Here is a 26,808-nt window from a genome sequence, read left to right on the forward strand (position 1 = left end):
CATCAGATTTAACCCCTTCATGACCAGGGGGGTCAAAACAAGCCCAAACCCAACTTTGACACGTTAGTAAAACTGTACATATCACCCCAACCAATCAGTGTATCCGGGTGAATTATACCACATTTTATTAGGACAGATTTTGCTTTTATTTGGTGGTTAATGGTAATGGATATCTACTGACTTTGTTTTATTATGAAAGGAAATGGTCCCAAAATAGTAAAAAAAATAAAATAAAAATAAAAAATTAATAATAATATTTATTTTAAATGTAGTTGTAGATTTTTATGCCTTTATCATGACCATACCCCCCACCCCCACCACACCCATTGCTACCACTAGGCAAACTAGGCACTCGCCTAGGGCGCCCAGCCACTGGTGTTCTCACTCTTTAGCAAGCAACTACGTCTCAGCATCAGCAGGCAGCCGTCGCTCCATCCGCACATAGTGTTGGAGATGCAGCGGGGGCAGAGGACTGTGTCTGTGTCCCGACTCCCGAATTAATGGAAGCAAGCAAAAATTCATTGATGGGCACTGGTAGGCTGCATTTTTGGGCGCTGGTGAGGCTGCATTTTAAGGGGGCGGGTGAGGCCCCCCTTTTAAAGGCTCTGGTGAGGCCCCCCTTTTAAGGGCTCTGGTGAGGCTGCATTTGAAGGGCTCTGGTGAGGCTGCATTTGAAGGGCTCTGGTGAGGCTGCATTTGAAGGGCTCGGGTGAGGCTGCATTTGAAGGGCTCGGGTGAGGCTGCATTTGAAGGGCTCGGGTGAGGCCCCCCATTTGAAGGGCTCTGGTGAGGCCCCCATTTGAAGGGCTCTGGTGAGGCCCCCATTTGAAGGGCTCTGGTGAGGCCCCCATTTGAAGGGCTCTGGTGAGGCCCCCATTTGAAGGGCTCTGGTGAGGCCCCCATTTGAAGGGCTCTGGTGAGGCCCCCATTTGAAGGGCTCTGGTGAGGCCCCCCTTTGAAGGGCTCTGGTGAGGCTGCATTTGAAGGGCTCTGGTGAGGCTGCATTTGAAGGACGCTTCATTAAAAAGTTGGGGTTTACATGGGCAGGGAAAGTGGGTGGAGACAGGGGTGGAGCCAATGGGGGGCAGCAAAATGAGGTTTCGCCTAGGGTGTCAAAAATCCTTGCACCAGCCCTGCCCACCACATACATTCTCCTGCTAGTGGCAGTATTAGACCCTTATACGCACTATTAAATTTTTGTCTTCCGATTTACCAAAACCATGTAGTGCACACGATCGGAATATCGGCCAGGAAAAGACCGATGAGAGCTTTTTGGTCGGAAAACGCGACCGTGTGCAGGCTCCATCGGACTTTTGCTTGCCGAATTCCCGCCAGAAAAAGATTGAGAGCAGGTTCTCTATTTTTCAGTCGGAAAAAGTTTTGATCGTAAATTTCCGATCGTCTGTACCAATTCCGACACGCAAAATTCCTACGCATGCTCGGAAACAATTAGACGCATGCTCGGAAGCATTGAACTTCATTTTCTCGGCTCGCCGTAGTGTTGTACGTCACCGTGTTCTTGACAGTCGAAAACTCAGAGAACTTTTGTGTGGCTGTGTGTATGCAAGCCGAGCTTGAGCGGAATTAGCCAAAAACGCGGTAAAATCGTCTAAAAATGCTACGCTCAGGTGTGAATGGGGCACACACAAGCGGATTTTCCGTCGGAAAATCCGCTTGTGTGTGCCCCATTCACACCTGAGCGTAGCATTTTTAGGCGATTTTACCGTGTTTTTGGCCGCGGTTTTGTACAGGTCAAGAGGTCACCAATAGGGCTGAAACGATTAATCGACATCATCGATAATAATCGATAATGAAAATCGTTGTCAACGATTTTCATTATCGATTAGTCGCCCCGCACCATGCGATCCACGGAGCGGTCCGTGGCTGCAGCCTTAGGAAAGGCCGCGGCTTCGGCCTAGCTCCGGAGCTGGCGACCATCTTGGCACACCCAGCGGCGGTGTTGTATTGTAACCCCGTCACTTCCGGTGGGGCTCCGTTGTAGTGTCATATTTTGCTGCCTATCGCAGAATGCTACGGAAGTGACGTTGCCGCCAGAAATTGCGTACTGCGCATGCGCATAGCGTTCCAAACACTCGCGCTGTGCGTTCCAACATAGTTTCGGCAATACTGTTCAGCGAAACCATCACATAATGTTACGGAAGTGACGTTACAGACAACACAAACACTGGGCCGTGCGTTACAACACTAGCCAGCCATGCTGAGCTACGTGCCGTGTTAGGTTCTGCATTGCTGGGAATTGTAGTGCCTATCCTGAGCTACATGCTTCAATGTTCAGTGTCCTCATCCTTATCCCTGTGCTTCAATGTTCGTTGGCGGTCGTTGCAATACTTTCTGTTACATCGTATTTGCGCAGCGGTCTTACAAGCGCACTTTTTTTTTTTTAAATAAACTTTCTGAATTAAAAAAATAAGACAACAGTAAAGTTAGCCCAATTTTTTTTATATTGTGAAAGATAATGTTACACCGAGTAAACTGATACCCAACACGTCACGCTTCAAAATTGCGCCCGCTCGTGGAATGGTGACAAACTTTTACCCTTAAAAATCTCAATAGGCAACGTTTAAAAAAAATTCTACAGGTTGTATGTTTAGAGGTACAGTGGAGATCTAGGATTGGAATTATTGCTCTTGCTCTACCGATCGCGGCGATATCTCATGTGTGGTTTGAACACCGTTTTCATATGCGGGGCGCTACTCACGTATGCTTTCGATTCTGCATGCCAGCTCGGCGGGACGGGGCGATTTTAAAAAAATATGTTTTTTTTGGTTTTCTTATTTATTTTACCTTTTATTTTTACACTGTTTAAAAAAAATAAAAAATAATGGTGTCACTTTTATTCCTATTACAAGGAATGTAAACATCCCTTGTAATAGAAAAAAAAAGCATGAGAGTGTAATAGAAAAAAAAAAAAGCATGAGAGAGCCTCTTAAATGTGAGATCTGGGGGTTCCAAAAGACCTCACATCTCATATTTACACTAAAATGCAATAAAAAAATGCAATAAAAAAATAAAAATTGTCATTTAACCACTCCAATACAGGGGGGGGTTGGGGCACTTAGACACCTTCCCGCCCAGACCAATTTTCAGCTTTCAGCGCTGTTGCAATTTGAATGACAATTGCGCGGTCATGCTACACTGTACCCAAACTAATGTTTTTATCATTTTGTTCCCACAAATAGAGCTTTCTTTTGGTGGTATTTGATCACCTCTGCGATTTTTTTTTATTTTTTTGCGCAACAAATAAAAAAAAGACCGAAAATTAAAAAAAAAAGAAAAAGACAAGTTTTTCTTTTTTCTGTTAACATTTTTTGTAAATAAGTACGTTTTCTTCTTCAGTGATGGGCACTGATATGGCTGCACTGACGGGCACTGATAATTGGCACTGATAGGTGGCACTGATAGGCACTCATAGGCGGCACTGATAGGCACTTATGGGTGGCACTGATAGGTGGGCACTGATGACATTGATTGGTGGCACTGATGACATTGCTGGGCATCATGTTATATAATGGTGGCACTGAGTGCCCATTTGTGGGCACTGATTGGCACAGATTGGGCATAATTTGGCCATCCCCTGGTGGTCTGGGCATCTGAGGGGGGGGGGGGGTCTGCGCTGATAAATAATCAGCGCAGACCCCCCCCCCCCCCCCCTCCGTCAGGAGAGCCGCTGATCGGCTCTCCTCTACTCACATCGGTCAGACATGAGTGAGGAAAAGCCGATCAACAGCTTTTTCTGTTGACATCGTGATCAGCCGTGATTGGACACGGCTGATGAAGTGGTAAAGAGCCTCCTTTACCAAGATCGGTGGAGCGGTGTGTCAGACTGCTCCACCGAACGCCGCAATGTGCGGCAGCTGTTATGCTGAAGGACGTCATATGACGCCCCCAGTCAGGATAACTGAACCACTTATTTTTTTTACTTTTTTTCGCATAAAAAAATAAATAAATAAATTGCATCCCATGAGTGATATGGGGAGAACACAAGCATTGCATAAAAAAAAAAAAAAAAAAAAAGAATGCTGAAAGCACTTCTGTGAGAAATCACAATCAAGTTGCACTAAATAGTTGAGCTGGAAATCGCATAAAAAATAAAAATAAATAAAATAAATAAAATTGCATCCCATGAGTGATATGGGGAAAACACAAGGGTTGCATGAAATAAAAAAATAAAAATAAAAAAACGCATCAGAAATTTGCTTTCAATATAACGTACTGCTGGTTTTAATATATTTTTTTAATTATTATTATTATTTATTTTTTTCCGCAAGGAAAGCGAAAGAAAAACTCAAAATTTGAACTGTAACCACGCCCCCTACTGTATATACACGCCCATCACTGCGTATAATCCAATCACTGTAATGTACACGCCCCTATCACTGTAATGTAATAATATAAACAGAGTGACGCTTCCAATGAGATTACACACGCCCACCACTGAGTATATCCAATCACTATAATGTACACGCCCATCGCTGAGTAGCTCCAATCACTATAATGTACACGCCCATCACTGAGCAGATCCAAGCACTATAATGTAAACGCCCCCATAACCGTAATGTACACGCCCTTATCGCTAGGCAGACTCCAATACTATATAGACGTTTCGAAGGAGATTACACACGCCCATCGCTGACGATTATATCCAATCACCATAATGTACACGCCCCCATAACTGTAATGTACCACTGCCTCCCAAGGTGTTGACATTCCGGGTCTGATGTCACGCACAACGCCCTCCAGCTGTTAAAAATAAACAAGATTAGGCCGTTTTGATTGGCTGAGGTGGAAAGGAGTGGCCAGCTGTCACCGCGGGAACCAATCAGGGCAGAGTAATGGTTACCAGCGTTGGACTCGGGCCGTACGGGGCTCCGCTCTCACCTATCTGCGATGTTTTGGTGGAATAGGAACCGGACGTACCCGGCCGGAGTTCCCCTCACCCCCCTCCTCCTGCTGGGCGCCGTGTGCTGGGGTGAGTGGAGCGCCCGCTGCTCTCTACACTGCCTATTATATCCGCCTCCTGCGGCCCCGCCCCAAATAACCCCCCCCCCCCCCCGTGTAAGGCGCCCCGCCCCCTAGACCCCATTGTCCGATCTCCAAGTGAGAAGTGCCTGGGATGTTCTATTGAAAAAGGTGCGTACGATAATCTGCGCATGCGCATTACCGGTGATGTTGATGCTGGCACGCGCATGCGCAGATCATCGGAGGCGTTACCTGACGATCCGCCCTGTGTGCGGAGGATGAATGTGATTGACAGATTGTGCCTCGTTCTCCGAGCTGCAGACGCTGACACCAGTTTACCGAAATTAGTGCCTGTCTTGCACCCAGCTTGTGTCTATTAGCGACAGGGGTGGACTGAGCCGCTCATGGGGGGCCCCCCTGAACCCGGGCCCTCGGGCAGTGCCCACAAATGGTCAGTCCGCCCCTGATAAGCGCCTATCTTGCACCCAGTTTGTGTCTATTAGCAGCAGGGGTAGAATGAGCCACTCATGGGGGCCCCCCTTGACCCCGGGCCCTGGAGCAGTGCCCCCGAATAGTCAGTCCGCCTCTGATTAGTGCCTATCTTGAACCCAGTTTGTGTCTATTAGCGGCAGGGTCAAACTGAGCCGCTCATGGGGGGCCCCCCTGAACCCGGGCCCTCGGGCAGCGCCCACAAATGGTCAGTCCGCCCCTGATAAGCGCCTATCTTGCACCCAGTTTGTGTCTATTAGCAGCAGGGGTAGAATGAGCCGCTCATGGGGGCCCCCCTTGACCCCGGGCCCTGGAGCAGTGCCCCCGAATGGTCAGTCCGCCTCTGATTAGTGCCTATCTTGAACCCAGTTTGTGTCTATTAGCGGCAGGGGCGGACTGAGCTGCTCATGGGGGGCCCTCCTGACCCCGGGCAGTCGGGCAGTGCCCCTGAATGGTCAGTCCGCCCCTGATTAGTGCCTTTTTTTGCACCCAGTTTGTGTCTATTAGCGGCAGGGGCAGACTGAGCTGCTCATGGGGGGGGGCCCCCTGAACCCGGGCCCTCGGGTAGTGCCCCCGAATGGTCAGTCTGCCCCTGATCAGCGCCTATCTTGCACCCAGTTTGTGTCTATTAGCAGCAGTGGCGGACTGAGCCACTCATAGGGGGGCCCCCCCGGGCCCTCGGGCAGTGCCCACAAATGGTCAGTCTGCCCCTTGTAAGCGCCTATCTTGCACCCAGTTTGTGTCTATTAGCAGCAGGGGTAGAATGAGCCACTCATGGGGGCCCCCCTTGACCCCGGGCCCTGGAGCAGTGCCCCCGAATGGTCAGTCCGCCCCTGATTAGTGCCTATCTTGCACCCAGTTTGTGTCTATTAGCGGCAGGGTCTAACTGAGCCGCTCACGGGGGCCCTCGGGCAATGCCCCTGAATGGTCAGTCCGCCCCTGATTAGTGCCTTTTTTTTTGCACCCAGTTTGTGTCTATTAGTGGCAGGGGTGGACTGAGCCGCTCATGGGGGCCCTCGGGCAGTGCCCCAGAATGGTCAGTCTTCCCCTGATTAGCTCCTATCTTGTGCCTGTTTTTTTTTTTCCTACTTAGTACCAGTGGCGGCTGGTGGTATTTTTTTTTTTGGGGGGGGGAGGACGGCAAACAATCCCTCCCCCCTCTATAATAAAACAACAGGGCTGGTGGCGCTGCTAGTAGTGGGTATAATTTAGATATCCCCCAACCACGGTGGGAGTATACGGCAGTATAAATGAATAAATCTTGAACCACTGTAAAACTCTGATGGGTTTTCAAAATAAAAGTGCAAATCCCTGAGTGGTATTGATAAAACCCAATGATGAATGGAAACGCTCTCTCACCACATCAATTGTGATGCATCATCATGGAGTAAGCAATGGCCAATAATAATAAATATTAATAAGTGAACACCTAATTGTAAGGTGAATAAAGTGACAAGTGTAAGTGATTAATAATGAAAATATGTAAACTGTTAATAATGAAAACCTGTGAAGTAAAATGAATAATAAATTGATTCAGACCCCCCCTCCCCCCCCCACCTCAGTTGTTCACCAGCTCCGCGCTTACCCCATCTAGGGTACGCTTCCTCCGGGAAACGAGCGGCGGCTCCTCCTCCTGGTGCCGGATCTCAGGACCCGCTTCCTGATTGGCCCGGGAGGAGAATGAGGAAGACAATAGCGAATATTAATTAACTGGCGAATGTCACACACCAGTTCTCTGAGCCCCGCCTTTTTTTTTTAAAGCCGATTAGACCCCAGTAAAGTAAACTGAGTAAATAGATACCCGACACGTCACGCTTTAAAATTGCGCCACGGTCGTGGAATGGCGCCAAACTACGTTACTTAAAATTTCTCATAGGCGCCGATTTAACCACTTAAGGACCGGGCCTATTTTTTTTCTTTGAAAATTACTTAGAACCCCCAAACAATATATATATATATATATATATATATACAGTGGGGCAAAAAAGTATGCAGTCAGCCACCAATTGTGGAAGTTCTCCCACAAAAGGCCCGTACACACGATCGGACTTTTTGACAACAAACATGCAAATTAGCTGTTTTGGAGCAACATCCGACCGTGTGTACGCTCCATCGGACAAACTTTTTTGGTTTTCATCAGACTTTTGTTGGCTGTTGCGAACGGATCAAACTTTCTGGCAACAAAAGTCGGATGGAGCAAAGTCTGATCGTGTGTACAGAAAACTATAGGACTTTTGTACAAAGTGCAAAAAGGCATGCTCAGAACCAATGCAAAAGATCAGACAACAATACAGAAGTTGACCAAAGGTGGCGGTAAAGAGCAGAAAAACCACATGATTTGGTGAAAGTTGGCTGAAAAAGTCCTGCCGTGTGTATGCAATACAAGTTCACGGCCGACGCCCTTTGTACAAAAATCCACAGGAAAGTTTGTACAAAGTCCGATCGTGTGTATGAGGCTTTAGAAAGACGAGAGAGGCCTCTAGTGGTCATCATAGGTATCACCTCAACTATGAGAGACAAAATTTGGACACAAATCCAATCACATTGTCTGATTTTTGAAAGAATTTATTTGCAAATTATGGTGGAAAATAAGTATTTGGTCAATATGAAAAGTTCATCTCTATACTTTGTTATATATCCTTTGTTGGCAATCACAGAGGTCAGACGTTTTCTGTAAGTCTTCACAAGGTTGTCACACACTGTATCTGGTATGTTTGCCTCCATGTCCTCCATGCGGATCTCCTCTAGAGCGGTGATGTTTTGAGGCTGTCGCTGTGCAACACGGGACTTTCAATTCCCTCCGAAGGTTTTCTATGCGGTTGAGATCTGGAGACTGGCAAGGCCACTCCAGGACCTTGAAATGCTTCTTAGGAAGCCGCTCCTTTGTTGCCCGAATAGTGGGTTTGAGGATCATTGTCAGGCTGAAAGACCCATCCACGTTTCATCTTCAATGCCCTTGCTGATGGGAGGAGGTTTGCACTCTCTTGATACATGGCCACAAGGCCGTTTTTAAGGCAGGGCAAAAGGGGCAGCTGCCCTGGGCCCTGTTATTATTGTGGGGCCCAAAGCAGCTGCCCTCATACTTGCCAATTATCCTGGTTTAAATTCCCTCATCCCTTGAGGTTTTAGTCCTGTGCTGTGTCCCAATATCTCAGTGTGAAGTGATGGTACTAATGCTGCCCAGCTCTGCCCTACTGTTGTGTACAGATTACTCATCTGTAGACCCTGTGTTTACATGTAAGTTACCTGCATTCATATGTAAATAGTGGCGACATTAATATGTAAACAGCGGTGGCCGTGGAATTGATATGTATATCATGCCCCCCCTGAGGTCATGTCCACAGTAATCTCTAGCAACAATCAACAACCAGAAATCATGTGCTGTAACTTCTAGTAACTAATCAGTGAGCCCTAATGTGTCCTGTAACCTCTAGCAACCAGTCAGTGAGCGGTAATGATACACTGTAACCTCTGGCAACCAAACGCAATAGCTGCCTTATCTGATTCAGTAAACTGATTTTGAGTCTAGCTGCTATTTATTGTGTCTCAGAGCAGGTGGAGAGTAAAACTGCATGGGGGGCCCCATGAAAAGTTTTGCCCAGGGTCCAATCAATATTAAAGACGGCCCTGCATGGCCCCATTCATTCTTTCATGTACACGGATCAGTCGTCCTGTTCCCTTTGCAGAGAAACAGCCCCAAAGCATGATGTTGCCACCCCCATGCTTCACAGTAGGTATGGTGTTCTTTGGTTGCAACTCAGCATTCTCTCTCTCTCTCCAAACACGACGAGTTGTGTTTCTACCAAACAGTTCTACTTTGGTTTCATCTGACCAAACGGAGCCCATCTGATGGCTCTGTACCTTGTGCCCGTGATCTGAGCTTGGCAAAGATAACAGCCATATACAGGCGAACTGGTCACCCCTATCTGTGCACCGTTATAGGTAGCATCCACCTACAATTGTATTTTATTTTTTACTGTATTGAGGTGCTTCAATGGGCAGCACTGGCGGAAATTTCAAAGCCATTAGGAAAACATCAGGGAAAAATAAAACCGCAGTACATTTTATTTATTTATTTTTTTTTACAAAGAGAGAGTCCCACATAAATTTAAAAAAAAACACGACTTCGCTGCTGTGGGGGTAGTGACAGAGATCCACCCAAAATTCGCTCACTTGGCACCTCTTCCATTCATAAAAAGCCTTGTATCCCCCGCCAATGAACGCAAGGCCCTCTGTGATTGGAGGAGATGGAGACGAAACGTTGCAATTACCTTTCCTCCAATCACAGAGCCCCTTACTTACATTAAAGAATATGTGAGAGTTTTCATGAATGGAAGAGATGCCATAGTGATCCCTGTACTGTATTAGGAGGTACAAATATCAGCACTTTCGACGCCGACAGGTGACTGCAGCTGCAAAAGTAAGAGGTGCAACAAATGCTGCAGCGGGCAGAGGTGGGGCGCAATTTATTGGCGCGATCGTATTTTTTACCGTGCAGCTGGCCAGTTATTTATTGTTTGGCCATAGGTATAGTTTTGTTTTTGTTGTTATGTGTGGTCATGTGACCGCTAATTCTCTCTCGGTTCTTTTCCTCGGTCAGGGACGGGGCGGCGCTTTCCTTATAGCTGGACGTCGGTGGAGGAAGTGACATCATCGGACTGAGTTTTTTTTCAGAGCTCCGACCTGCAGAGACTAAGAATTCAACGGCGCAGCTTTTGGGTACCGACAACGTAAGGGAGATCAGCCAATCCCTGTTGTTGGCCCAAAACTTGAAACTTGTTGTAAAGCAAATGGCAGGTCAGTCATCAATAGGTGAGCTGTGGCCTGTGTTTCATTTTTGCTTGGAAAGACAATTTTATGTTTTTATCGTCTGAATTTTTGGGGTGTATTAATAAAAAAAAAAAAAAAAATTGTATCGCTTTATTTCATTGAAATTGCATGTAAATGAATTTTGTGCGAATGGGGCAAAATGGAATATTCTGAAATTTCGAATATGTGAATGTAGAAGATACCACATTATGGTCACTAGATGGCGCTGAGCTGCAGACTTTTTTTTCCTATGATATTTTGTGTAGTGCCGGTACTCCTGATGAGTACCCGATATGTCTGTAAATTTAGTATTTGCCCAAAACTATAGCTGAGTTTTGGGGTTAATTGTTCTAAATTATGCTTTGGCATCAGTTCGGCTGGGCTGTATTACGGTTCTGCCTGCTCATACACCTGTGAAAGGCATTAGAACGCAGTCTGGATGGACTGATTGGGTACCAATCTCTCTTTCTGAGCCAATCAGTGGGTGCGTTTGTCTCGCTGTGTATTCCGGGAGAGGGTACTTAAAGCGGGAGTCCACCATTTTTTTTTAAAAGCCAGCACGCCCGCGATGTCGGCACCCGAAGCCGATCTCTCGATCGTCTCTCTCGGGTGCTGCCGCCGCCATCTTGGGTATGGTAATCAGGAAGTGGAGCCTTGCAGCTTCATTTCCCGGTTCCCTACTGCGCATGCGCGAGTCGCGCTGCGCAATAAGGATGGTCCCCGCTGTCTCTGGGATCCGTGTGTTTCCCAGCAGACAGCGGGGGACCTTCGGAAAGGGGTGTAGATTCTGCGGAAAGGGGCGTAGCTTCTGCAGAATCTACGCCGGAAGTGGGTGCAGATACCTGTACTGTACAGGTACCTGCACCCCCCTCCCCCCTGAAAGGTGCCAGTTGTGGTGCCGGAGGGGGGGAGGGTTCCAATGAGCGGAAGCTCCACTTTAGGGTGGACCTCCGCTTTAAGGTGCCGAGGTCATGTGGTTCTGGGTTCCGGTCCAGAAGTTGTTGCTGACACCGTGGTCCTGGTCCTCCTGACCAGCCCCCAGAGGCCCTCATGGCCTGGGGTGCGGATCCATCCGTTTCCGAGCCTCGTAACAACGGGGACAATGGGGATCCCATAGCTCCCACATTCCTATTTGTAGAAGCTATCCTTGTACATGATGTAGGTGGTGTTGGGGTGAAGGTCCAGGGAGGAACATAATATGTCTGGCTTGATTTCTATTCATCCGTCATGCGTCTCCTCTGGTTTCAGATGTTTTTAGATCCTCAGTAGCCTCTGCAGTCCATATACAGGTGAAAAGTGAGGTGACATCATAGAACACCATTGTCTCTTCTCCCTGTAAGGCTTTCCTCTCCATGTTTCTCCTTGTACAGATTAGCTACAGTGACAGACAATGATGATTCCATAGCATAGCCATGTACTTGTTTGTAGACATTATCCTTGTGCACGGAGTAGGTGGTTTCAAGGTAGAGGTCCCACAAGGAACATACTTGGTCTGGCTTGAGTTCTGTTCATCTGTCAGAGGATATCAGATTTTCTTACATCCTCAATAACAGTGCTATACAGGTGAAAAGTGATATCATCATAGGACACCATTGTCTCTTCTGCCTGTAAGGCTTTCAACGGTCTTCTCTAGTTTCAGATGCTTCCTACATCCTTAATAGCCTCTGAAGTTGGTATACAAGTGTAAAATAATTTGACATTATAGAACACCACTGTCTTTTCTGGCTGTAGGCCTTCTTCTCCACTTCCTCCATGTACAGGTTAGCAATGAAAAAGGCAATTGGTGATCCCTAAGCCCCTGTACACACGGTCGGAGATTTCGACAACCAAATCCGTCGGATTTTGTCCGAAACTGTTGCATACACACGGTCGGGCTAAGTTGTCGAAAAATCAGATCTTTCAGAACGTGATGACGTAATTTCGTTACGATGGGACTACGTTCATGCTAGTAGCCAATAGCTTTGATGTAGGAATTTGATCTGAGCATGCGTGGCACTTTGTCCGATCAAAATTCTCTACACATGATCGGAGTATGTCCTATCGGACCAGTTTGTCGGAAAATATTTCCAACAAGTTGGAAAATTGGGTCCGACAGATATTCCCGGCGGAAACATACCGATGCATACCACACACGGTCGGATTATCCGACAAACCGGTCCGATAGGACACATTCCGTCGGAATCTCCGACCGTGTGTACAAGGGCTTACACAGCCATGTTCCTGTCTGTAGAAGATATCCTTGTACATGAAGTAGGCAGTGTTGAGGTCCAACAAGAAACATTTTTGGTCTGGATTGAATTCTGTTCATCTGTCATGGGTCTTCTCTGCTTCCAGATGTTTTCTTACATTACATTCGCAATAGCCTCTGCAGTCGGTATACAGGTGGAAAGTGATGTGACATCATAGGACAACAAGGAACATACTTGGTCTGGGTTGAGATCTGTTTATCTGTTATGGGTCTTCTCTGGTTTTAGATGTTTTCTTACATCCTCAATAGCCTCAGCATTTGGCTTACAGTTGAAAGGTGACGTGACATCATAGGACACCATTGTCTCTTCTGCCTGTCAGGCTTTCAATGGTCTTCTCTAGTTTCAGATGCTTCCTTGCATCCCTAATAGCCTCTGAATTTGGTATACAAGTGAACATTGATTTGACATCATAGAACTCCATTGTCTCTTCTAGCTGTAGGCCTTCTTCTCCACTTACTCCATGTAAAGGTAAGGTACGGGTATTTGCAATGGGCAGTCAATTAACACAGCCATGTTACCGTATGTAGAAGATATTCTTGTATATGAAGTAAGTGGTGTTGGGGCAAAGGTCCAACAAGGAATATACTTGGTCTGGCTTGAGTTCTGTTCATCTGTTATGGGTCTTCTCTGGATTCAGATTTTCGTATATCCTCAATAACCTTCGCAGTGGTATACAGTTGAGAAGTGATGTGGCATTGTAGGACACCATTGTCTCTTCTGCCTAATAAGGCTTTCCTCTCCATTTTCCTCCATGTACAGGTTAGCTACAGTGGGAGACAATGGTGATCCCATAGTACAGCCATGTACCTGTTTGTAGATGTTTTCCTTGTACATGAAGTAGGTGGTGTTAAAGCAAAGGTCCTGCAAAGAACATACTTGATCTAGCTTGAGTTCTGTTCAGCTGTCAATCTGGTTCCATGTTTCCTTAAAGTGATTGTAAAGGCAGAAGATGCATTCTATGCATTAAGATAAAAGTCTTCTGTGTGCAGCAGCCGCCCTCCGCCCCCCTAATACTTACCTGCGCCCCATCTCTATCCAGCGATGTCCATGAGTCCCTCGGCCATCCAGGATTCTCCATCCTGATTGGCTAAGACACAGCACTGGCGCCATTGGTTCCTGCTGCTGTCAATCAAAGTCAATTGGCCAATCAGGAGAGGGGGCGGGCCGAACCAAAGCTCAGTGTCTGAATGGACATATGGAACTGCAGCTCGCCTTGGGTGCCCCCATAGCAAGCTGCTTGCTGTGGTGGCACTAGACAGGAGGGAGGGGCCAGGAGCAGCAAAGAAGGACCCGAGAAGAAGAGGATCAGGGCCACTCTGTGCAAAACTACTGCACAGGGCAGGTAAGTATAACATGTTTGTTATTTAACAAAAAAAAAAAACAAGGCTTTACAATCACTTCAAGTTCTCCGTAGGCTCTGCAGTATACTGTAAAAAAGTCATTGAACATCATAGGACACCATTGTCTCTTCTAGCCGTAACAACGTAGTTCTCAAACCCTCACATATCCCATCATGTTCTTTGACTACTAACATCTAAGACACAACTTCCTCACAAGATTATAGAACAAATCCAGTAGTAGTAGTACTAATTACTGAATGTCTACATACTGTAACTGACAACTAAAAGGGCCCACGATGCCAGGAACTCCACTGAGATTTTTCTTCTTTATCTCTACACAGGTGAAGTCCGAGTGACCTCTATAGCCTATGACACTGCACGTCTTCCATGTTCATTTAGTTTTATACAAGGAGAGGAACACCTGCTAGTCATCTGGGAGAAGGTGGGAAAAGATGGAAGAAGCATGCAAGTCTACAAGTTTGTGAATGGAGAGGTCAATCTGGCCAATCAGGATTCTCAATTCAGAGGACGTACAATTTTTTCAGGAGACGTCTCACAGGGGACGCTGGACCTGACCCTGGTGGGAGTCACCCAGAACGATGACGCCGTCTATTACTGCCGAGCTGCCAATAAAATAAATCATGGAGACAATGTGGTGGTATTATCTGTCATCGGTGAGTTCTTTCTCTGTAGGTTTTGTGATATCAGATTTGCCCAATAATATTGAGATCTTCCAGGCATGGCCATTGTGCCAGACAGGGCATAACACTCTGTTCTGGTTTCCCTCTAATTTCCTTTCCTTCTCTTTCTCTCCTTTTCCTCTCCTCTTTCTCTCCTCTTCCTCTCCTCTTCCTCTCCTCTTCCTCTCCTCTTTCTCTCCTCTTTCTCTCCTCTTCCTCTCCTCTTCCTCTCCTCTTCCTCTCCTCTTCCTCTCCTCTTTCTCTCCTCTTCCTCTCCTCTTCCTCTTCCTCTTCCTCTCCTCTTTCTCTCCTCTTCCTCTCCTCTTCCTCTACTCTTCCTCTACTCTCCTCTTCTACTCTTCGTTTCCTCTCCTTTTCCTCTCCTCTCCTCTTCCTCTCCACTTCTCTTCCTCTCCCCTTCTCTTCCTCTATTCTTCCTCTACTCTTCTTTTCCTCTCCTCTTCCTCTACTCTTCTTTTCCTTTCCTCTTCCTCTACTCTTCCTCTTCTCTTCCTCTACTCTTTTCCTCTACTCTTTTCCTCTACTCTTCTTTTCCTCTCCTCTTCCTCTACTCTTCCTCTTCTCTTCCTCTACTCTTTTCCTCTACTCTTTTCCTCTCCTCTTCCTCTACTCTTCTTTTCCTCTCATCTCCTCTTCCTCTACTCTTCTTTTCCTCTCCTCTTCCTCCATTCTTCTCTTCCTCTCCTCTTCCTCTACTCTCCTCTTCCTCTCCTCTTCTTCTTTTCCTCTCCTCTTCCTCTCCTCTACCTCTACTCTTATTTTCCTCTCCTCTTCCTCTACTCCTCTTCCTCTTCTCTTCCTCTACTCCTCTTCCTCTACTCCTCTTCCTCTACACCTCTTCCTCTACACCTCTTCCTCTACACCTCTTCCTCTACACCTCTTCCTCTACTCCTTTTCCTCTACTACTTTTCCTCTACTCTTCTTTTTATCTCCTCTTCCTCTCCTCTTCTTTTCATCCCCTCTTCCTCTCCTCTTCTCTTCCTCTAGTCTTCTTTTCTTCTCTTCCTCTTCCTCTACTCTTCTTTTCCTCTCCTCTACTCTTCTTCTTCTCATCCTCTTTTGTTCATGTTCTCTTCTTTTCCTTTTTTTCTCTTTCTCTTCGCCACACACTATTATTATTATTATACATTTATATAGCTCTGACATATACCGCAGTTCTGTACAGAGAACACTGAATGGTCACATCAGTCTCTGCACCAGAGGAGCTTACAATCTAATGTCCCCCCCCCAACAGTCATACACTATTATTATTATACACGTATATAGCTCTGACATATACCGCAGTGCTGTACAGAGAACACTGAGCCAGTCACATCAGTCTCTGTACCAGAGGAGCTTACACTCTGTCCCCTCCCCCACAATCACACACTTATTATTATTATACATGCATATAGTTCTGACATATACTGCGGTGCTGTACACAGAACACTTGCTTACTGCTTCCATATTGAGGTTTCTCCCTCTGCTCTGTATACAGCTCTGCCACCACTCCTGGTCCAGAAAGCGGTTGACGATGATGTCACTCTGGTGCCAAAGTTTTCCGGGGTCCCAACAGAAATAAACTGGAAGCTAAACAACAACAAACTGGTGGATATGGAGTTGAAGCCACTAAACCGTCATTTTTATCGCCTGGCAGACAGAGCTGACTTACAGCTTAACGGATCCCTGACCATAAGAAATCTGACTAAGGAGGACTCGGGGGCCTACAAGTCAGAAGCCATAGTGAATAATTTTTTTCAGATAACTGAAATACAGCTCACTGTACTCGGTAAGTCTTATGATAAAATGACATGGCGTTAAAAAGTTGTGGGAAGTCCTAGGGTTGTATTTATTTAAAAAAAAAAAAAATCCCTCCAATCACAAAACATTTGTTCTGTGCGAATGGCGAAGGAAAAAAAACAAATGTTATTAGGTTATTTCCTAAGTTCCATAAAGACATGGATGAGCGAGTTTGGGGTGGAGGAACTTGACTGGCCTGCACAGAGTCCTGATCTCAACCCCATAGAAAACACCTTTGGGGTGAATTGGAGCAGAGACTGCGAGCCAGGCCTTCTCGTCCAACATCAGTGCCTGACCTCACGAATGCGCTTCTGGAAGAATAGTCAAACATTCAAATAGGCACACTCCTAAACCTTGTGGACGGTCTTCCCAGAAGAGTTGAAGCTGTTATAGGTGCAAAGGGCGGGCCAACTCAATATTGACTATGGGGTAACCTTAGGAGTTCCCTTCACTGGAACGAAGGGGCCAAGTCCAACCCTTGAAAAACAACCCTGCCACCCTAATCTCCCCTCCACCAAATGATTTGGACCAGTGCACAGATCAAGGTCCATAAAGACATAGATGAGCGAGTTTGGGGTGGAAAAAACTTGACTGGCCTGCACAGAGCCTTGACCTCAACCCAACAGAACACCTTTGGGATGCATTAGAGCAGAGACTGCGAGCCAGGCCTTCTCGTCCAAAATCAGTGCCCTGACCTCACAAACGCGCTTCTGAAAGAATGGTCAAACAGTCCCATAGACACCCTCCTAATCGTCTTGGCCAAATGTGATTATGTGACTGAGATGGAAAAGATTTTGTGCCCCTATGATCTGACCCTTGTCAATTGTATAAAAAAGAATTGGTCGAGATTCTGTCTCTGTGGGGAATGATCGCGGGCGGCCCAGCAGGCCAGCTGATTTGGCTCCCCCGGCGCAAGCACTCACGAAAGCTAATGCATGAATTGCCATACTGGTACAGCAATTTGCGCAGCCGAGCCACCTTGCCGCAGTACATCTGAGACGGGTGGTCGGCAAGTGGTTAAGCATATGGGGGTGACTAGTGGGGAAGATGCCGGAAGAGAGGGAGGGATTGAAGATGTGAGTTAGAGAGTGTGGAATTCCTATCACCAGAGGCTGATCATAGCATTTGCGAGGGAACAGGGTCCAGATGGGCATTAGAAAAATCACTGGTTGTCGCAGTGATCAGAAGATCAGGAACCCGTCTCTGGCCCCCATCAGTGCCGACTTCCATGGTGCCGCATATATGTGATGGCGATGTGAAGGTGTTAAAAATGGGTCAATGTTTTTATATTACTGTAAAGCTGGCATCCTTGCCTACTAAATTATGTTAGCATTTACAATGAAAGTATACGGACGTTTCTGTGGCTTAGTGTTTGGCACCATCTAGCGGCCAAACGCTAATGGTGGATTTAAATGATTTTTGCTTTATCAAAGCATTGAACTTGGTACAGGAAGTGACTGTTATTTACACTGGAGAGTTGACCTTTTTACCCAGGATGCCAGGTGTCCTACCCATGGACACTCTCTCTGACAGTGCATGCTGGGTAGGACATAAAAGGAGCCCGAGCGGCCATCTTAGATCTCTTGGGAACGCATTGGCCTGCCTGTGAGGACATGTGAGGAGGCCTCCCTGAGGAAGCAGCCTATTTCCTTGTGGAGCGCAACCCTGCTCGTTGTGTGAGTGACCTGAAGTGCCAGAGACACAGAGATCGGATTGGGAAGATCCAGAGACACTCGTTTGAGCATCGGAAGACCAGGTCCACCTATCGGAACGGGACAGAGTGACGGAGCCGGATGACATAGAAGCAAGCTGCAAACACCGGACCAACGTTGCCATAGAAAGCTTTTGATCCAGTTGTTGAGCGGGCTGCGGCCCACAGTTTACTAAACTTTGCACCTAGTCAGACTTATATACAGGTCTCGCTGGGATCTATAGTCCCATGGAGGAGGAGTATAGCAACTGACGCTAGGCAGGCATAAGGCCTACTTACTATGGCATCTCAAGTATTGTATCATAGTTACGGAAGCAACACTAAGATCATCCTTAACTCAACTTTAATTACTTTAACCCTTGGATTACAAATTATAAGGAATTATCATTGCTAGCGAAGACAAGAAGACCAAAAAGACTGAGTACTTTAAGTGAGATCTCACACATAGCTATAAAAGTAGGGGGAGCTCCCTTGTAATTATATTGTTTATAATTGTTATATCAAAAGTCATTGTTCTGTCATTCTATGTTGGGATGACAGCACAATTATTGTAACCACCTGTTTGCCGATACTTATAGTAAAATATACTTTGGTTAAGTATGCCGTTGTGTGGAGTATTGTTTTCCCCCAGCAGGTGGAGCCCATGGATCCTGAAGTGTCAATGCAGGTATATTGTGTTATATTATATTCTACTGTATTGTATTGCACCACAGCTGTGTCAAGGGGACTGAACCAAGTTAGTGGGGTTTATTAGCAGAGTGCAGGCCCAAATCAAACCAGCAGCTCCCTTGGGGGTAAGTGCTACATTACTATCTTAGGTGATCTTTTCTTACAGATCGAGTTTCCAAACCCATCGTCTTTGACGACAGCACCGATCAGACGATTATCCTGCATTGTGTGTCCTCCACAATCAATGTGACCTACAAATGGCTGGTCAATGGAAGAGAAACTGAGACTACTAAACAGACATATATGGCACCCCGACCAAAAGAGGATGTGGTTGTGAGATGCACTGTGAACAACACGGTGTCCAAGGATAGCCAATCTATAACAATCATCCCATACAAGACCGGTGAGACACAGAGCCAAAAAAAAACATCCTATCTATTCATCCCTCAGAACTGCATGTATGTTCATTCTGGGCAAATGAACCAGACGTTGAGGAAAAAATTAGATGTTCTCCAGCTATCCTGACTTCTGGTTGATTGTTCTTCAAATATATTGGGCAGTAGTGAAGACAGGTTCATTCATGGCCACTTGATGGAGCTGAAGATCATAGGAAATAAATTCATCTTAGTAACAACAGATACAATGTAACAACTCTAGGCAACACTGGAGGGAATTAGAAGATCTGTAGTAGCAATGGTTACATTTATCTGCTAGTTACCTCCAGTGTTCTCTAGAATTGTTACATTGTATTTTTTTTTACTAGGATGTAACAATTCAGGAGAATGTTGGGGGGGGGGGGGGGTTCAAAAATAAACAGGGATCCCATTGTAGTAGTAGCGATGCTTAAATTTATTTGCTAATTTCCTCCCGTTCACTAAGACCCCTTTCACGCTGTGCCGCCACTGACGTCAGCGGTAAAGTGGCAATATTTTTAGAGCCGCTTTACTATCGTCTACGGCGCTATTCGGCCGCTAGCGGGGAGGTTTTAAGGGCTTAAATCCACCCTCAAAATGTCAGAGCTGCATTTTTTCCGGCGGTATCGCAGCACTACCCCATTGATTTCAATGGGGAGGAGCGGTGGAGGAGTGGTGAGTTCACTGCTCCAAAGAAGCTGCTGGACTTTTTCTGATGCCCTGCCAGCGCACCCCTCCAGTGTGAAAGCCCATGTAGATGAGGACAAGGGCCTCTTCTTGACAACCCTGGCCGTTATTTGTCGGGGTCTGTGGGCAGTGAGCTTATCGGAATCTGGAAGCCCCCCTTTACCAAGGGGGCCCCCAGATCCTGGCCCCCCCACCCTAGGTGAATGAGTATCGGTAAACATTGTACCCTTACCCATTCACCAAAAAAAAGTATCAAAAATAAAACACAGTATACAGGTTTGGTTTTTAAAGTAATTTATTAAACAGGTCCGGTGTCTCTCCCAATTTCTTCTCCCCTCTCCGGCTCTTCTGCCTCCTTCACTGATGTCTTCTGCCTCTGCCGGTTCTTCTGCCTCTGCCGGTTCTTCTCCCCTCTCCGGCTCTTCTGCCTCCTTCGCTGATGTCTTCTGCCTCTGCTGGTTCTTCTCCTCTCTTCGGCTCTTCTGCCTCCTTCGCTGATGTCTTCTGCCTCTGCTGGTTCTTCTCCTCTCTGGCTCTTCTGCCTCCTTCGCTGATGTCTTCTGCCACTGCCGGTTCTTCTCCCCTCGGTGGCTCTTCTTCAAGTCGCAGAGCAAATTTGGATCCACAGTCGTACAACTATCGTGTCGTACCAGTGTGAAAGGGGCCTTATGCCCCGTACACACGACCAGACTTTTCAACATCAAAAGTCTGACGGAATGATTCCGGCAGACTATTCGAACGTGTGTGGGCTGCAGCGGACTTTTGATTTGTAAAAGTCTGACAGACTTTAGAAATGGAACATGTTTCAAATTTTTCCGACAGAACTCTGCCGGACCCAGTTCCTACCGAGAAATCCGCTCGTGTGTGTGCTAGTCTGACGGACTAAAACCGACGCTAGGGCAGCTATTGGCTACTGGCTATGAACTTCCTTATTCTAGTCCAGTCGTACGTCATCACGTTCCAATCCGTTGGACTTTGGTGTGATTGTGTGTGGCCAAGTCCGATCATTCGGAAAGTCCGTCAGAACTCTGTCAGAACTCCGTCGAAAGTCTGTCGGACTTAGTCCCTCGAAAAGTCTGGTCGTGTGTACGCGGCATTAGGGATTTTTTTTTCTTTTTATTGTTTTTACTGGTAATGGTGGCGATCTGCGATTTTTAGCGGGATTGCAGCATGCACTGATCAATGTATAAATGACACTGGCAGGAAGGGGTTAACACTAGTGGGCAATCAAGGGGTTAAGTGTGTTCTAACTGTAGGGGGGTTTGGGCTTACTGGAACATGACAGAGATCACTGGGAGCAGTAGATCTGTCATGTCACTAGGCAGAACAGGGAAATGCCTTGTTTACATGGGCAGTTCCCCGTTCTGCCTGTGTACAAGGGGATCGCGGGCCACCAGCGGACATCGAGTCCGTGGGACCCTCAGGCACGGTCCTGCGGTACGTCGGGTACGTCAGTTCGCGCAGGACAGCCAACCTGCCTCAGTATATCTGCATGAGCTGGTCGGCAAGTGGTTAATGATATAGCAAAAATAGCACAGATCAGGAGTGTAGTCAAAAACAGAAGCCAGAGCGGGTATCAGAAGAGCCGGGATCAGAAACCAGAAGTCAGGAGCCAAAAATCAGGATCTGGAAGGAAGGAAGGAAGGAAGGAAGGAAGGAAGGAAGGAAGGAAGGAAGGAAGGAAGGAAGGAAGGAAGGAAGGAAGGAAGGAAGGCCAGCCACTCATTGGAGACCACAGAAGGGCAAGAAGGAAGGGAGCTAAGCTGCTTAAATAGCCAAAAGGGGCTGGCTGTCGGCTGGACTAATGAGTCAGGTTAATGGTCATCAGGTGAGTCATTGTGGAAACAATGAGTAGCTGGTAATTAGCTGACAGCTGAGCAGCTTCTGTGCATCGAGCTGTTAGTAATAGCAGGAGCCCAGACCTGACAATGGGGGACTTTGCTTTGAATATAAAAATTGAATTAAATAGTGTTTTTGGTTTGTGGTGTTCAGATACTTTAATGTGAAGTTTAGATCTTATTCTGGCCTTGGAGGGAGGCGAGCACAACCAAGTGGAGGACTTTTCCCATGCTTTCCCCATACCTCATCTTCAGTATAGTAGTGGTGGGTTGAGTGATGACAACCTGTGAGATCTGTGACCACCTTTTGTGGCTCTTCACGCCTCCTGATTTTCTTTCTGTTTTGTATTATTAGTAGTATATGGTGAGTGATCTATGACTGACTGTGAGCTCTATCACTAATGTCCTTTTCTGGTTTGTTTTACAGGATTTACTATTATTCATGTTCTTCCTATTATTGGTCTTCTTATTGCTGTAGCTATTTTTGTTGTTGTTGTTAATCAAAGGTACAAGATCCAAGTGTTTTGGTGTAAACGTAAGTACAGTGAACTTCACTCAGTATAAATAAAAATTATTATATATATATGTGTGTATATATACAGTAATTGTACACTAAAATGTGTGTAATGCAGTAAAATGTTTTATCTATCAACTAATCAATTAACAAACTACAAAGTTCATAAACAGGAAACAAATGAAATTATTCAATATTTGATGTATCTTTTGCCTTTAAAACAGCATCATTTGCCCCAGGTACATTTGCACACCGTTTTTTTATTTTTATTTAACCACTTCAGCCCCAGGAAGATTTTACCCCCTTCCCGACCAGAGCACTTTTTTTGCGATTTGGCACTGCGTCGCTTCAACTGACAATTGCGTGGTCATGTGACGTGGCTCCCAAACAAAATTGATGGGGACCCGCGACCTGACTCTCTGAGCTTGTCCCTGGGCGCGCACGCGCCCCCCACTGGCCGCCTCTTCAAGGGCAACGTACGGGTACGTGATTCTGCCTGTACGAGCCCTTCTGCCGACGTATATATCGTCGTGAGGTGGTCGGCAATCGGTTAACCAGTTAATTACTAGCCTGTAATACCCAGTGTTCAGTGTTGTGATCGTTTGATTGACAATTACTCAGTCATGTAACCCTGTGCAAAAATGAATTTGATATCATTTTTGAGACATATACTTTCTTTTAGTGGTGTTTAAAAGGGAAGTATGGCCTAAAGCTATACTTCTGTTGTGGTTCAGTTAATTTTGCTCTTCTGTCACCCAAAATGGGGCACTTCCCAGGATGTGGAAGGATTGTGATATTGTCAGGATCCACCCAGATGCCTGAATGATGGCTGGCGCTTGGTCTTAGCACGTGAATGAGAGCCGAAGCCATCTGTGCCCACCCCCACTTCAGCTTGGCTTTCCAGTGTGCACTGGAGGAACTGACAGTCGCCGCTCTCAGCAGACCAAGAACTGAGCGATCAGCGTCCATGTGATCATTCTTAGAGGCGTCAAAGCCACAAAAAGCCCGGTTACAATATGCCTGACAACACCTTGACATGCCTCACTCGGCTTTTTTGTGGCATTGGCGCAGTAAAGGCTTCTTTCTGGCACCTCGACCGTGCGGCTCATTTTTGGTCAAGTATCGTCGTATTGCGCTCCTTAAAAACAACCACGCGGTCTTTTTTCCAGAGCAGCCTGTATTTCTCCTGAGGTTACCTGTGGGTTTTTCTCTGTAGACTGAACAATTCTTTTGGAAGTTGTGGCTGCAATCCTTCCTGGTTTACCTGACCTTGGTTTGGTATCAAGAGATTCCCGAATTTTCCACTTCTTAATAAGTAATTGAACAGTACTTATTGGCAAATTCAAGGCTTTGGATATCTTTGTATATCCATTTCCATCTTTATAAAGTTCCATTACCTTATTACGCAGGTCTTTTGACAGTTCTTTTCTGTTCCCCATGGCACAGTCTCTGGCCTGCTCATGTGATAACTAACAAAGTCATTGACTAATTATACAGAGACGCTAATTGTGGGAAATTAACCTTTAATTACCATTGTAACCTGTTCATGTCACCTTAGGGTGTGTCTATACCAAGGCCAAACATTCCAGGGGAGGGAAACTTTTCATCAGGGCCATTTAGTTAATTACTGTGGTTTAGGTATGTTAATGAATTGTATTGAGATTGAAATCAAGGTATTTATGTACCAAATTCACTTATGAGGTGTAAGGCACTGTTCGCACTTTATATTTTATTATTGATTGGTTTTGTTTTTGTATACATTTACTTATTAGTGGGCACCGCACTAATTGAAACTTATAATAGTAATAGTGTGTTGATCCAGGGAATGTCTGATTGCCTTAAAGCATTTATTAACCCACATGGGGGCAGTGAGCGGTATGTAATGGGGGCAGTGAGCGGTAATGGGGGCAGTGAGGGGTATGTAATGGGGGCAGTGAGCGGTATGTAGTGGGGCAGTGAGGGGTATGTAGTGGGGCAGTGAGAGGTATTTAGTGGGGGCAGTGAGGGGTATGTAGTGGGGGCAGTGAGGGGTATGTAGTGGGTGCAGTGAGGGGTATGTAGTGGGTGCAGTGAGGGGTATGTAGTGGGTGCAGTGAGGGGTATGTATTGGGGGTAGTGAGTGGTATGTAGTGGGGGTAGTGAGTGGTATGTAATGGGGGCAGTGAGCGGTATGTAATGGAGGGCAGTGAGCGGTATCTAATGGGGGCAGTGAGGGGTATGTAATGGGGGCAGTGAGGGGTATGTAATGGGGGCGGTGAGCGGTATGTAATGGGGGCAGAGAGGGGTATGTAATGGGGACGTGAGCGGTATGTAATGGAGGCAGTGAACGGTATGTAATGGAGGCAGTGAGGGGTATGTAATGAGGGCAGTGAGGGGTATGTAATGGGGACAGTGAGGGGTATGTAATGGGGACAGTGAGGGCTATGTAATGGAGGCACTGAGCGGTATGTAATGGGGGCAGTGAGGGGTATGTAATGGGGGCAGTGAGGGGTATGTAATGGGGACAGTGAGGGGTAAGTAGTGGGGCAGTGAGGGGTATGTAGTGGGGGCAGTATCTAGTGGGGCCAATGCGGTTTATGTAATGGGGACAGTGAGGGGTATGTAATGGGGACAGTGAGGGGTATGTAGTGGGGGCAGTGAGGGGTATGTAGTGGGGGCAGTGAGGGGTATGTAGTGGGTGCAGTGAGGGGTATGTAGTGGGTGCAGTGAGGGGTATGTACTGAAGGCAGTGAGGGTAATGTAATGGGGACAGTGAGGGGTATGTAGTGGGGCAGTGAGGGGTATGTAGTGGGGGCAGTATCTAGTGGGGGCAATGCGGTTTATGTAGTGGGGACAGTGAGGGGTATGTAATGGGGACAGTGAGGGGTATGTAATGGGGACAGTGAGGGGTATGTAATGGAGACAGTGAGGGGTATGTAATGGGGACAGTGAGGGGTATGTAATGGGGACAGTGAGGGGTATGTAATGGGGACAGTGAGGGGTATGTAATGGGGACAGTGAGGGGTATGTAGTGGGGACAGTGAGGGGTATGTAATGGGGGCAGAGAGGGTTATGTAATGGGGGCAATGAGCGGTATGTAATGGAGGCAGTGAGCGGTATGTAATGGAGGGCAGTGAGGGGTATGTAATGAGGGCAGTGAGGGGTATGTAATGGGGGCAGTGAGGGGTATGTAATGGGGGCGGTGAGCGGTATGTAATGGGGGCAGAGAGGGGTATGTAATGGGGACGTGAGTGGTATGTAATGGAGGCAGTGAGCGGTATGTAATGGAGGCAGTGAGGGGTATGTAATGGGGGCAGTGAGGGGTATGTAATGGGGGCAGTGAGGGGTATGTATTGGGGGCAGTGAGGGGTATGTAATGAGGGCAGTGAGGGGTATGTAATGAGGGCAGTGAGGGGTATGTAATGGGGACAGTGAGGGGTATGTAATGGGAACAGTGAGGGGTATGTAATGGGGGCAGTGAGCGGTATGTAATGGGGGCAGAGAGGTGTATGTAGTGGGGGCAGAGAGGGGTATGTAATGGGGGCAGTGAGCGGAATGTAATGGAGGCAGTGAGCGATATGTAATGATGGCAGTGAGGGGTATGTAATGGGGGCAGTGAGGGGTATGTAATGGGGGCAGTGAGGGGTATGTATTGGGGGCAGTGAGTGGTATGTAATGAGGGCAGTGAGGGGTATGTAATGAGGGCAGTGAGGGGTATGTAATGGGGGCAGTGAGGGGTATGTATTGGGGGCAGTGAGTGGTATGTAATGGGGGCAGTGAGTGGTATGTAATGGGGCAGTGAGTGGTATGTAATGGGGGCAGTGAGGGGTATGTAATGGGGCAGTGAGTGGTATGTAATGAGGGCAGTGAGGGGTATGTAATGGGGCAGTGAGCGGTATGTAATGGGGGCAGTGAGCGGTATGTAATGAGGGCAGTGAGGGGTATGTAATGAGGGCAGTGAGGGGTATGTAATGGGGCAGTGAGTGGTATGTAATGAGGGCAGTGAGGGGTATGTAATGAGGGCAGTGAGGGGTATGTAATGGGGACAGTGAGGGGTATGTAATGGGGCAGTGAGCGGTATGTAATGGGGGCAGAGAGGTGTATGTAGTGGGGGCAGTGAGCGGAATGTAATGGAGGCAGTGAGCGGTATGTAATGGGGGCAGTGAGGGGTATGTATTGGGGGCAGTGAGTGGTATGTAATATGGGTAGTGAGCGGTATGTAATGAGGCAGTGAAGGGTATGTAGTGGGGCAGTGAGGGGTATGTAGTGGGGCAGTGAGGGGTATGTAGTGGGAGCGGTATGTAGTGGGGGCAGTGAGGGGTATGTAGTAGGGGAAGTGAGGGGTATGTAGTGGGGGCAGTGAGGTTTATGTAGTGGGGGCAGTGAGGGGTATGTAATGAGGACAGTGAGCGGTATGTAATGAGGCAGTGAGGGGTATGTAGTGGGGGCAGTGAGGTTTATGTAGTGGGGGCAGTGAGGGGTATGTAATGAGGACAGTGAGCGGTATGTAGTGGGGCAGTGAGGGGTATGTAGTGGGGGCAGTGAGGGGTATGTAGTGGGGGCAGTGAGGTTTATGTAGTGGGGCAGTGAGGGGTATGTAATGAGGACAGTGAGCGGTATGTAATATGGGTAGTGAGCGGTATGTAATAT

At 47.0% G+C, this 26,808-nt stretch overlaps 1 protein-coding gene across 2 annotated transcripts in view; it reads left to right on the top strand.

The window, feature by feature from the left end:
• Positions 1–4,815: 4,815 nt before the first annotated feature.
• LOC143981594 (uncharacterized) overlaps positions 4,816–26,808 on the top strand; it is a 33,576-nt gene continuing 11,583 nt past the window's right edge. Inside the window, exons 1-5 of one of the 2 annotated variants that reach the window (XM_077479571.1) lie at positions 4,816–4,990; positions 14,209–14,541; positions 16,046–16,336; positions 18,894–19,130; positions 22,093–22,200. In XM_077479571.1, the coding sequence (XP_077335697.1) occupies positions 4,909–4,990; positions 14,209–14,541; positions 16,046–16,336; positions 18,894–19,130; positions 22,093–22,200 (1,051 nt within the window). In that variant the 5' untranslated portion in view covers positions 4,816–4,908. The remainder of the gene's footprint in view (positions 4,991–14,208; positions 14,542–16,045; positions 16,337–18,893; positions 19,131–22,092; positions 22,201–26,808) is intronic. The other variant, XM_077479572.1, reaches the window with a different exon arrangement.

The sequence above is a fragment of the Lithobates pipiens genome, unplaced genomic scaffold, assembly GCF_037356315.1.
Source record: "Lithobates pipiens isolate NorthernLeopardFrog02 unplaced genomic scaffold, aLitPip1_a1.2 Scaffold_16, whole genome shotgun sequence".
In the NCBI taxonomy this organism is placed as follows: Eukaryota; Metazoa; Chordata; class Amphibia; order Anura; family Ranidae; genus Lithobates; species Lithobates pipiens.